The 13,140-nt window shown below is 33.5% G+C and overlaps 1 protein-coding gene across 1 annotated transcript; it reads left to right on the top strand.

Moving 5' to 3' along the window:
- The first annotated feature begins 1,439 nt into the window (after window positions 1–1,439).
- LOC121243520 (pre-mRNA-splicing factor SPF27 homolog) lies at window positions 1,440–5,137 on the top strand. The gene is made up of 7 exons (XM_041141646.1): window positions 1,440–1,832; window positions 2,729–2,904; window positions 3,527–3,610; window positions 4,371–4,440; window positions 4,534–4,667; window positions 4,749–4,807; window positions 4,948–5,137. The coding sequence occupies exons 1-6, from the start codon at window positions 1,584–1,586 to the stop codon at window positions 4,798–4,800; spliced, it is 765 nt and encodes a 254-aa protein (XP_040997580.1). The 5' UTR covers window positions 1,440–1,583; the 3' UTR covers window positions 4,801–4,807; window positions 4,948–5,137.
- Window positions 5,138–13,140: the final 8,003 nt, after the last annotated feature.

Here is a 13,140-nt window from a genome sequence, read left to right as displayed (position 1 = left end):
AATAAAAAATGTAATTTATTTATATATTATATTAAAATATAATAAAATGAAAATATATATATAATATATTATAATAATAAAATGAATGTGCAAGTGAAGGTTTGTTGTGTTGTTGAAGAAGGAAGAAAAGAAAAGAATTGTGAGAGAGAGAGTGGGAGGAAAGAGAAATAATGATTAAAATATGATTTGTAGGGTGAATAGTGGTTATCCAAATTTGCATAAGCACTGTTCATAGGTAGTTAAATATTTGGATATGCATAAGTCAATGTGGGGGATTTTAGAGTCATATTATACAAATATGACTTTGCATATACATATACATAGACCAACACTAATGCTCTTAGATAAGGAAATAAAGTAACAGATGGTCTAGCTAATTTGGGAAACATGTATTAATGGTTCCTTTTCTAGTCTATCTCAACTTCTAGCTCATATAGTTTTTTTTTTTTTTTTTTTTTTTTTTTTTTTGAACTAGCTCGTATAGTTGGAGTATGTGCTTAAGACAGAATGATGTTGCCTTGCTTCGTGTTATAGTTCGAAAATATTAATGTTGTAGATTTTTATTTTCTTTTTCCTTTCTGTATAAGTTTGTATAGATGGGCAAAATAAATTTTGCAAAAACCTTCATTTTGAGATTTATGTGATCCGCATGGTTTTTCCCAAAAATGTATTACGTATTCCTCCACCAAAAAATATGGGTTGTTAATAAAATTGAGATATCATCCTTTCAAAAAATTATGGAATTAGATCAATTATTTGATATTATTTCTCATTTTCTTTATTATTGCATTGTATTTTTTACTTTGGGATGATTATCCAGGAACTCCACCCCAATCTGATATATTTATCTTTCAAGATAATTAGTAATGAAATTATCTTACTAAGAAAAGGTGATAAATCTCATTTACATATACCTATTACCTAGTTTACATGATATTTCTTAATAGAATTGTTAGTTCACTGATAAATTTCATAAAAAAAAATTCATAAATTGAAATGGTAGGATTTGTTATGATAGATTAGATTATTAAACTCTTTTTATCTCTAAAATAATTTTATTTGAAAGTTGTTACCCCATTTACTATTTATGTGACATGATTTGATTTGTTCATCACATACTGTTAAGCACTGTTCACGAATTGTTCACATCAGGTTGTTCACTATTAGTTGCACACTATTTATTTCAATAGATGTTTTCCAAACTTAAAGATGAAATATAATATTTAGATAGGCAAAACTCTGAAACCGTACAACGTAGATGAGATTCAAATGAGATGCTTTGCCTATCTAAACCGTGTCAATTTTTTCAAATTTTTATATAAAATAAAATAAATAATTTAACTTTTTCAACTCTCAAAATAATAATAATATTAAAAAGTAATATTCTAATAATATTTTATTTAATTTTTCAAATTTTTATCTTTACTCACATTCAAACCTGCCCTAATTCACCCCCAATTTGTCAACTTTTAACATTTCTATTCTGGACAGAAGCAGAGCATCATCACATCCTCCATATTCGGTAGCCCATTAAATATAATTTTCCACGAGGTTAGTAGTTGTAGAGAGCTAGTGCTGCAACAATGGCGAACCACGATAGCAACGGGGAAATTTTAATGATCGAGGCTCCGCCGCAGCCCTCGGCTCCCACTTGGCCGGGATCATCGAGCGCCGAACTCATCGACGCCTTGCCGTACATCGACGGCGACTACGGCAACGCCAGAGTCAAGGAAGAGGTGGACCGTTTGGTCGAGGAAGAGATGCGTCGGAGCTCGAAGAAGCCCGCTGACTTTCTCAAAGACCTACCTCCTCTGCCCAAGTTCAATTTCGAGGTAACCCTTGGCTTCTCTGATACAAGGTCTTTTTTTTTTTTTTTCCTTATGAGTGTTTGGGTGCCAAGAAAATTGATGACGAAGAAGAAATAAATGAAGATAAATTTTTTAGTGATACCCTAGAAGGAATAACATCATGAAAGTTAAATTCTATGTTCTATTTAATGAGAAATTTTCAATTCTTTCATCGTTTGGCTGCTGGGGTAACTAGAGAAAAGGAGAGAAATTCTCGGTGTAATGTTAAAATATGAGTTTTAGAAAACTGGGAAAGTTCATTGGACTCTTGGAGTGTGAGTCGGTTATACTTGTTTGGTTTGTTGAGAGAATTGAGGAAGCGAAAGCAAAGTCAAACCAAATAACCAAAATAACTATTTACAGAGATATTTGTAATCAAAACATAAAGTTTAGGGTTTTTCATTTCTTTTTTATTTTTGAGGTGTTTCTTGAGTGAACTAATGGAGCATTTGGTCTTTTATTCTTCTATTTTTTATCCAATTGTAATCAGTGGGCGCATTTAGATTTAGTTTGTTATTGGTTTGTAGGAAATCATATGGCCCTTGTTCATGATTCCTAGAAATCGTATTGTTATTATTATAATCATTTTCAAACGCTATTATATGAGACTACGTAGTATAAGCATCGGTGTTAATGTACAAAAGAGGCAGCAGTGCTTTTTCCTCTTTACCTTTCAACTCAAGCCTTTGGCTTCACACATTATTGTTTCTTTTCGCATTTTAACTTCTGTTATCTGTTTCCTGTCAATTTTTATGGTTCGATGTTTTATTTTTCCCACTTTTGTTTCGTATAACGATTATAGATGAATCCAAATGGCCACTTAAAAAAATGATGTGAGGAATGTAAAGTAGTATGCCTGATTGCGGAGTTTTGAACCTCAGAATAACCCAATGATTGCTAGAGAGTATGAGCGCGTGAGAGCTGGAAAGCCACCCGTGCCTCTTGACAGGTCAAGGTATAATTTAGAACCACCACCTATGAATAAAAGGAATGATGAAACAGCTTGGAAGCAGACACTTCAGAGAGCTCAATGCTTGCTACAGTACCAAATGATCAGGTGTAGTAGTTATTGCAATTCTTGATAAATTTTTGACAACTCTATATGGAATTTTTATTTTTGTTTGGAGTATAAATAATTGCTGTTTTGTTCCCATGAGAGATGATGTTGTCATGGGGACAAGGAAGAGTGCAAGCACATATTTTGAGAAAAGAAGCTTTGTAATACATAAGTGGTGAAATGATTCGCTGAAGGTAACTAAAATGCTTGATGTATATACCCACAGTACATACTGTGGTGAGTGTAAGTGAAATTTCCTATGGTTGCTTCAAGCTCAACTAGTTGGAATAGGGTTTTGCTTTTTGTCTAAGTAATTTTTTTTATCGATAAACAATATTTTAATCATAAAAATAGGCATAAGCCCAAGTATACAAGACATGTACAAGAGCATCACCTGAGCGTGCTACGCTTTTTGTCAAAGTAATTAATAATGCCTGGCTCCTTGTGACTGTTTTTCTATGATACTTTTAATTCTAGGAACTTAATGAGGAGTTTAGGTTCCTTTTTGACATTTTGTTCATCTTCTTCCTAACCTACCAGAGTCTTATATATCATTAACTTCTTTATTAAGACCATAATTTAGGTTATTTTACTTAATATTAATAAAATGGTTTCTTTGCAGTCTAGAAAATTTGGACCTGATGGTCAAATATGGTCCAGATCTCTGGAAGCAGTTCATTCAACGATTGGAAGTATTCCTGTCAAGGTTTGTTTGGAAGATTCCATGTGCAGTGTAATAATCATTTGCTTCCATTGTAGAAATTGGCTCTTTCTGCTTCAGTGACCCGTGTTTCATTGATTATGTTAATTTGTTCACTCACTCTCAAATATCATGCAACTCAAAAGCTTGGTATTTTGAGCCAGGATACTAAAATTCTATAGTTTTGCAACGGGAGTATTTTTAAATGTATTTGACACTCCCGCTGGTATCTTGCTTAGGTCAGGCTTGTGGTAGTTTCTTCTTCATCTGACATATTGCTCCTTTAGTTAACTGTGTGCTTCGGCTGAACTTAGACACTTTCAGCCCAAATCTTTCCTTTGGATTATATCGTGAGCTCCTTGGTGTATTTTTCCAATGTTTTCGAGTGTGCTTAATCTCTGACCTAAGGACTTTGGGGAACTGAAGCTGATTGTAGTGCCCCAATTCATCTCAACCTGTACATCTTTAACTAATAGTTTGCATCAATTGTGATGATGCAGCTTAAGTTGATTAGCTATAATTCTGACTTTCATGGCATAAATAAACTTGTACTTGGGACTGAAATCTTTTTTTCTCTTAATTCATGTGAATATCAAATATGCTTAATGCAATGGTGCCTTGTTTCAATGAACAAGGTAAAGTTTGATGTTATAGTGCAGGTGTTGTCAACTTTATGTTGGCTTAATATGATAGTACTTGATGTCCTTCCCTTCTCAATTCATGTCTTACTCATTTTCTTATTTTTACTTGCATCATCATTTTCCAGAACGCAAAAATTAGCTCAGGAACAAAATGAAAAGATTGAAACAGTGAACCGTGAAAGAAAATATCATCAGGTGATTCAACTGTCTTTGGCCCATCTAATTTTTTTTCTCAATTCTTTGCTGCATTTAAATATGATAAATAAGCTTCCTTCTTTGAATCATCAGCAAAATACTGCGTATGAGCTTAGTGCTTTGTCCATACAATGGAAGGAGCTTTGTCAGAAAAATATTCAAATTCAAACTGCATGTACTACGATTGAAAATCATATAGAAGAACTGAGGAAAGAAGCATCGGAGAGGTTATATCAATATGCATACTTTTTATGTGTTTCCTTCTCTCTTATGTTAGTTTCAAAACTTATTCATGTTTTTCCTTTCAGAGGCTGGAACCTGGAAGCTGATTTACAGAATGGTTCTGTGTTGCATTCATAATGATCGGGTATGCTCTCTTTCCTGATATCATATTTTTCTTAGCTTTGGTGCTATGACCTCTATTTTTTGTTCCCAAGATTTCAGATATGTTAATTATTTTGTTTTCCTCGATTGTTCTCTATAATTGTTGTCTGGAATAATGATTAGGGGACCATCTGTCGCAATGAGAAAAATGAATACCAGATGAAGACTCCAAGTGACATCAGAACATTGCTTTGAGATGGCATCCTTGATCTATTATAAGTATTAGTTTTGCTACTTTAGTACTTAAGAATTTGATATATGAATTGTTTCTAGTATTATCAATGCATTGATCTATTTTCAGTGGTTTCAACCAGATTAGTGTTTAGACACTCATTTTTATTGACCCGATAAAGAAGCAATTTATAACAGTCGTCAAGATACCTATAACCTGTCCCTATTGTCTTACTAGTGGGTTGAACTAGGAGTTTATGAATAGGATTGCTTGCTGAGCCAAGCCGAGCACCTGCCTGCTCGAGCTAAAGTGCAATTAAAAAGAACAAAAAAATAGAGGGGCTATCGCTCTAAACTCAAGCCATTAAACATTGGTTCATGCTTGGCTCAGGAGACGAGTTTAACAGCATCCATGCTTAGCGTCCCAAATTGGAGCTACTTTCTAGTTTGGGTGGAATATTACTTCCAAAAAAAGGTTGGGTGGCAATATTAGGTTTGTGTGAAACTTGACTCATTATTGGGAAATTATGGAAAAATTCTAGTAAAAGATGTGTAAATATGGAGAATTATACTTTTTTTTATAAGAATATGGAGAATTATACTTTACACCCCCAAACTACCTCTTTTTTGCATTATCATTCCAAACTGCCAACTATTTTGTCTTGTGCACTCTAAACCACTAAATTTGACCCATTGTATCCTCGAGATATTGAAAAGTTGTAATGTATATCCTCTGATCTTGATGGAGGATATACATTAATGTAGTTAAATGATCGGTAAGGTTTAGCTTTGGTCCAGACGTGGTATAGAAACCTTGTTTTATATCCACCAATACGAAAACTGACAACTTAGCTTCCCATTGATTTCTCATAAAAGTGTGATGCAGCAAATCACTCACATGAGGACTCCATACAAATACCAAGAAGATCGAGGAAATGAAGTATCTCTTAACTTGTTCTGATATCATCTTAAAATGTAAAATATCATGCAAAATGAAGAGACAATTGAGGCAAAAATAATATTTAACAAACCCCAAAAGGCTGGCCCAAGTGGTGAAAGCCTTTGTCTTAGAATATCATTCCCTTCAAGGTCCAAGGTTTAACACATTATGGGTGTAAACAATCATTTGGAACCACATCTCCTAATGAAAAGTCTTGAGGACCACATCCATTTATAGCAACGAATCCATCCGCCGCCTCCATTCCATAATAAGTAGGATGAATTTGTAAATGGAACGCAATGGCGAATCTCTCATTCTAATGTACCATGTCAAACTTGAAATCGAGTTTTGATGGAGTGGCATGATTGTATTGGTTGGTTTAAGATGAATTGTGAAATAGTTATAAAAAAGTTATAGATGTGTAGTTATCACGACAAAAGATGGTTTTCAGAGGAAACAAGACTGACATACTCTCTTTCTTGGCAAGGTAATATTAATAACTTCTTCGATTATATACACAATATTTTTCAAAGGATCCTTGCAATATCAATGAAAAATTCATAAAATTTTGATGATGGTAGATATCTATGGTGAATCAGCAGCAAGGTTGGATGTTCAATGTCTGCAATGATAGCTTTAATTGCTAAGATGCAGCGTTTACTAGATCATTGAATCGGTTTCTTTCGTCAAAATTCCGATCAAGACTCCTGAGAGAAACCAAACAATGACAATTGTGTTGTATCTTTGCGATCTTCGGATTAAGATATTGAAAATCTCGATACAAATCAAGGAAATTATCACACCAGTGGATTGTTTGAACTATGAAATTAGTTTAGTACATTAAAAGGGTGGATCCGGTTCATGTAAACGAGGAGGGGTACTTGGGGGTGTAACAGTTTTCCATTTTGGATAAATTTTAGAATCAAATCAAAATACATCAATTTTAAAAAATTAAAAATTGATGTTGAACCGATTAATTACTGAAACCGAAACTTCAGAACTTCTAGTTTTTTCAGTTTCGGTCCAATCAGATCCGGTTTTCAAATTGATAACTTAATATTAATGTTCATGTTTAAGCTTAAGATTTCATGTTATATTAATTTTATGTTGCAAAATTAAAATTTATATGTTATGTCAAAGTTTAAATGTTACATTAAAAATTATAAGATTAATTTATGTTATATCATAATTAAATGTTATATTAAAATTTATAAGATTAATTTTATATTATATCAAATATTATATTAATTTTATGTTATTAATAGACATGAATAATAAGATTAAAATTTCATGTTATATTAATTAACAATTAATCGTATAATATATATAATACAATATGAAAAATTATATATAATATAAGAATCATATAAAAATATTTTATTTATAAAATTAAAAATTAAAAGTATATATCTACCTGTAGGGGTGGGCAGCGGTGCTTCACCACCCCACCCCTGCCTGGGCGACGTGGGCAACTCCGCCCGCTCATGCGAGGTTTCGCCGCCTGCCCCTGCCTGAGTGGCCTGGGCAATCCTGTCCACTCATGGTGGGGCGAGGTCTCCCACCTCGCAAGGGAAAGTTCCCTCCTCCCTCACTCTCTTCCCAGGTGCCCCCTAGCCCCCTCCCCCCGAGTGGCTCTCAACTTGACCAAGGCCAGCAATGCCATCTCTCTCTCGGTCCTATTCGCGATGCTGTCTCTCCCTCACTCTCAGTTCTAAGATCGATCTCTCTCTCTCTCTCTCTCTCTCTCTCTCTCTGTGTGATAGTTTCTTGCAAGTGATTGAGGAATTGTTGTGGATTTTGTATTGTGTATCAGTGTAATTTTGTGTTGATTTTGTGCACAATGGCAACGGCCGTGGGCAGTGGACGTGGATTTTTGTATTGTGTATCAGTGGAAGGGAGGGCAGGGCAGGGCTATCCCGTCCCGTAGGGTGCGGGTAGCACCCCTATCTAACAGAACTAGACCGATTTCTATCCCATTTTGATTATTATAACTAATGCATTTGACAAATCCATCAATTGGATTTTAAAACCACTATTGTAGTGGTCCCTCCTTGGCTTGCCAATGAACAAGGAACATGGTTCAGTTTATTGGTCTTATTACTTGTTTATTCTTATTTTGTGTTTATATGTAAAGTAATTTTGTAATATGGTTTTTGTCGAGATTCTCGCCCTAATATCTTTTTTTTTTTCTTTTTTATTTCAATGCAAATTAGATTGGGAAAAAAAAAAGATGAATGATGTTAGTGTGGTATAATTTTGTTACATTTTTCGAGTGTTACTAGAGTTTTTAGTATGAGTAAATATTCTGACCGGTTGGTCTATTATCTTCTAAATAACAGCCCTCCAATAAGAGAGTGCCAACTAAGCTCTCCATCTTTAACTTACATGTGACTGCACATCAGGAGATCTGAAATTATTTCCCCCCTCCCCCCTCGCATGGAAACAAGAAAATTCATCCCCTCTCTCGCATGGCCCTCTGCAGCTCTGCTCCCTTTGCAATCTTCAACCTGGGCTTGTTGAAGGCTTACCATTTCTCCTTAGAACAACACAACTTTTATCATGGTAGATCATGCCGAGATGAGGAGAAACTGCAATGGGTGGTTGAGAAACTTGTGCCGATAAAGGGCAATGGTTCGCAACTTCGTGGAGGTTGTCCATCCATAAGGGTATCGATAAAGACAAAGTTGATTAAAAATAAAATGACAAGAAATAGAATTAGAGGCTATTTAGGATCAAGGAACAACAAAAAGCAAAAATCCAGTAGTATGTCTTTAACAATAAACCACACAATGATATGATTGGTCAGAACTTAGAGAGGAAAAAAAAATTAAAAGAAATGAAGAACGAGGAAAAAAAAAAGTAAAAGAAATGAAGAACGACGAGGAAGAAGACGAGATTGAGATGAGGAAGAAGACATGATCGTATTCATGGGGATTGGTTTAGTTGGGGCGACAAGATGGTGTTTCTACATAAATTTTAACTATTCAATGTGATGACCCTTATGTGATTTGTGTAGAATCGTTGATGTGGCAAACTACTATTGGAGGCTATTGAAATGAATGAACCGGTGCAAAGCGGAACTCTTTTACTATTATTATGAACGTATGTAGGTTCTAAGATGCATCCTTTTGTGAAACAATCTTATACTCAGCCACCCATGTCATCCTTTACTATTATTTTTTTTTTATTTGAAACAGTTAAATTATTTATTTTATTTTATATTAAAATTTAAAAAAATTATAATAATTAAATAATATAAAATGAATTAAGAGAAGTTATAAAAACAAACCGCCCGAGACCTAAGCTATAGTGATTAAATAGGATGACAAATTGGTAAATTAAATAGTCCGTAAATAATAGTAATATGATTTAAATTATAATTTTGAGAAGATAAAAAATAAATAAATAAAAATATTATAAAATTAAATTATTATTATAATTTAATATTATTTTTAATTTGAGATACGAAAATTTTAATTATTTTTTTTTATTTTGTTGAAATTTAAAAAAATTTATAATGATAAGATAAAAAAAAAAAATATTTTTATTTGTAATTGATAGAATGTTGAGAAGAGATTATCTTGCAATCCGTGACCTTTATATATTTATCAACCCCACATTTAAATATTCTTGTTTTTTGTTTTTTAAACTTTATAATTCCCAATTCTTAATTTATTCTATAATTTTTATTCTCTCGAGCTATGCAGCACAAAATCTCATTAATCTATGCACCTTTCGTCATATAAATAAAATTGTTTTGTTTCTATTTTTCATTCAAATCCACCCAAGTTTTTTTTCTTCATTTTAATTTTTAGAGAAGGTAATAATCAAAGGATAATTAAAATGGCTTTCTTTCCTCGTCAAAGAGCCAATGAAGAGAGTTCTTTTTACGTATTTTGAGATAGCCTAGGGCACTAGCCAAAGTACCTTAAGAGTTCTTTTTCTCATTGCATTGCAAAGGTAACACTTGCTATTGCTCATTTATTAACATTCAACACACCAACTACACTTGCTATTATTCAATCACTCATCATGTTCTTCAGACTTTCATTATACGGAATGATCATTATCTTGTTGCATTCAAAGCTAAACCAAGAAAGCGTGACCATATTTTATCTTGAAATAAACGCAGGCAGCTTCGAGATCAAGAGCTAATCGAGAAAGATAATGAATTCTCAGCAACCCAGAAAAGATAAAATTAGGAGATGAAGAAGTATGTATTTAATACTTTAATATTACACTTATTAATACCATCATTTATGATCAGAGCTACACATTTTCTAATTTTTTCAAGATTTTGGACAATGCCACAGCAGAATGGAACTATTTTATAGCTTTTCTTTTTCTAGGACTCAGTAGACTCAGGAGTCAGGAGGCCATAACCGCGCTAAACCTTGCAAGCAGAAACTATTAAGAAATAACCTACTAGTGATCAAGTCTTAAACATGTTTATAAAGAATTAAACAATCCTCTTATAAAATCAATTTTATTAGATAAATTAACCTGTGAATTTCTTCATAATACACAGAACTAATGAAAATCCACACTACTTACCAAGAAAAAAATAAAATACTAACCTACCCATGAATTAAAGTATTGAGAAATCATATCGCATTGTTTTTCTATAAAATATTAAACATATTTATAAGAAATAAACAATTCTTTTTTATTAAACTGATTTTATAAAATAACTTAGACTAAAAATATATTTAAATATTAAAATGAATTGAGTTAAATTAATATAATAAAATATTATTATTATTTTAAAATTTAAAAAAATTAAATTATTTATTATATTTTATGTTAAAATTTAAAAAAATTATAATAATAAATTAAGATAAATTGAGAGAAGTTGAAGATCTAGGGTTTCTTCATAAACACAGCCATCAAATCTTTTAGAGTTTTTAAAGGTTTCAGCAATTCAAGAATAAAAAATACAGGTTTTATGATCAGAATGCTAGTAGTTATGAACTGAAAATCATCTATATATATGCCATAAAAATAAATAAATAAAAAAGTGCAAAAATATAGTGAAGAGTAGACTAAGAAACGCGTGAATATACCAAAATCCGACATCAATATGTAACTAAAACGACACAAAAAATCAATCACGCAAAAGAAATTACATGAAAATACAATGCATTTGAAAAAAAACTGAATTCATGTAATCCTTTTTTAAACATACAAAAGGAACAAAGGTGGTTCACATATTAATATCATGACTACAAGAAAAAATGAACTTTTGCATTTTACTGAAATTAACTGATCACAAAAGTCCAATTTTTTTTGTAATACGTACAATCAATTCTAAATATTATCAGCTATTACTATATACGTAAAATACCCAAGAGTGTACATGAACTCTCGATCAAAAGTAGGCTCTGCCCTTGAAGGATTTCATCTGCATAAACAAATACTTCAGCAAAATCATGATAAATAATTCAGAAATACAGAAAAGTCTTCCCCTTGAAGAGTGGCGCCAATGACTTTTTGTGATTGGGATATTTACAGTCGATCAATGCTAGGTTAATCATCAGTACTAACAATTTATAAAAAGTATATACATACAAAAGGTAAATCAATGAACTTAAGTTGATAGATCTTGAAAAGGGTACAACAGGTGTAGAGCTCCCTTCAATCCAAACAAGGATCTGACTTTAGGTAACGAAGCTCCCGAGATATGCAAGCCACAAGCCTATCAAAATAGCCTCAAATGAAAGGGATAGGGCTGTGGAATCCATAACTCGGCAGCTCAATCCACCCAGCAAGACCCTCCATTGGACTTCAAGGAGCTCTGCTCCTTCAAACCTTACTGCACTTAACTTGCTTTAACTCATTTTTTCCATCCAAAACCCTAGCCACAGCACTTCATACCCAGAAAATGGAAATAAATATTCTTCTTTAACTCTGTCTAGAGAGAGACTCAAAAGCCAAATGAAATAAAACACAGAGAGCAGAAATTTTTACATATATCAGATAAATTATTGTCTAAATATTAAAACCTATAAAGATTTTCTCCTGTACTCATCCATCCATAACCCCTGCAAATGATCCGCGGCCATCAAGCAACAAATTCTCTCACGATCCAAACAAATAATGAGAAAAAAATAAACAAACATGACAAGAAATCTTAGTACCACCATCTACCCGCTCTCCTCAAAATTACATAGTAAAACAACGAGCAAAAGACTCATCCATGATCAGTTCATCCAACTCCAAAGTTCTTTACAAAATCAGAGCATCCAAAAGAACTACAAGTTACCGATCTTATGAATACAAGGACAAGTGCTATGACACTGGCCTCTAAAACTTATATGGGACTAGCCCAAAACCACACATGAATCATGGAGCCACCTTGAAAACCCTAACCACCTCGGAAACCCTATCCAAACTGGACCATCAAACCTAGAACTTTTTTAGGGTATTGAAAGCTACACAACCACAACTACAATCTCAACCACCCATTTAAGCTTCTCAAAACCCACCAAGCTAACTAGGGACCTTTGGCGTAAAGATGAGGTCGATATGAGGGTACTTTTATAGTGATAAATAATAGTGGGGGGTCGGTAGCGGCTGTTTTCTTTTTTCCTTTCACGAAAAGTCTTGGGAACCGGTAATTGTTTGTAAGATTCGTAGCTGTATATGATAATCACGTGCCTTGTCTGCCACACGATAAATACTAAGAATTTATCGTTGTTTTTTAACTGGCTATACAGTGCTGCTTCACGAACCCAGAGAAAAATAGTAACATTTCTCTGTCCAACGGTATAGAATGAAGAAAAAGGGCATCTGCGGGGAACATTTCCACATCTCTACAATCTCCTGTCCAAAGCATAAGTTTTACTTATTTTTATTATGATTTAAGTCTACAAAAAGAAAACGACGTCACAGTGCACGCGAAGGAAAGTTACCTAAAATAATAATAATAACAATAAAATAATAATAATAATGAGGATGGCTATGACTAGGGGTGGGCTCCGACTCCGACGGAGTCGGAGTTGTCATTTCCGACCTCCGACTCAAGTCGGAGGTGGATTTTCCCTCTGACTCCGACTCCGAAGGTAGTCGAAGTCCGATTCCGATCGGAGGTCGGAGCTCCGAACTCCGATCGGAACTCCGAACGGAGGTCGGAGCCCCGAACTCCGATCGGAACTCCGAACGGAGGTCGGAGCTTCGACTCCGAACATAATTTCCGAACTCCTCAC

This window comes from Juglans microcarpa x Juglans regia, chromosome 8D (genome assembly GCF_004785595.1).
Source record: "Juglans microcarpa x Juglans regia isolate MS1-56 chromosome 8D, Jm3101_v1.0, whole genome shotgun sequence".
NCBI classification, from domain to species: Eukaryota; Viridiplantae; Streptophyta; class Magnoliopsida; order Fagales; family Juglandaceae; genus Juglans; species Juglans microcarpa x Juglans regia.
The sequence above is the reverse complement of the archived record's forward strand: the minus strand, read 5'-3'. Positions and strand labels throughout refer to the sequence as shown.

What these genes read in the sequence shown, in the direction of transcription:
- LOC121243520 (XM_041141646.1), top strand. Translation starts at nt 1,584, where the DNA reads ATGGCGAACCACGATAGCAACGGGGAAATTTTAATGATCGAGGCTCCG. An exon ending in TGCCCAAGTTCAATTTCGAG is followed by an intron (nt 1,833 to 2,728) that starts GTAACCCTTGGC and finishes TTTGAACCTCAG; the next exon opens with AATAACCCAATGATTGCTAG. An exon ending in CTACAGTACCAAATGATCAG is followed by an intron (nt 2,905 to 3,526) that starts GTGTAGTAGTTA and finishes GTTTCTTTGCAG; the next exon opens with TCTAGAAAATTTGGACCTGA.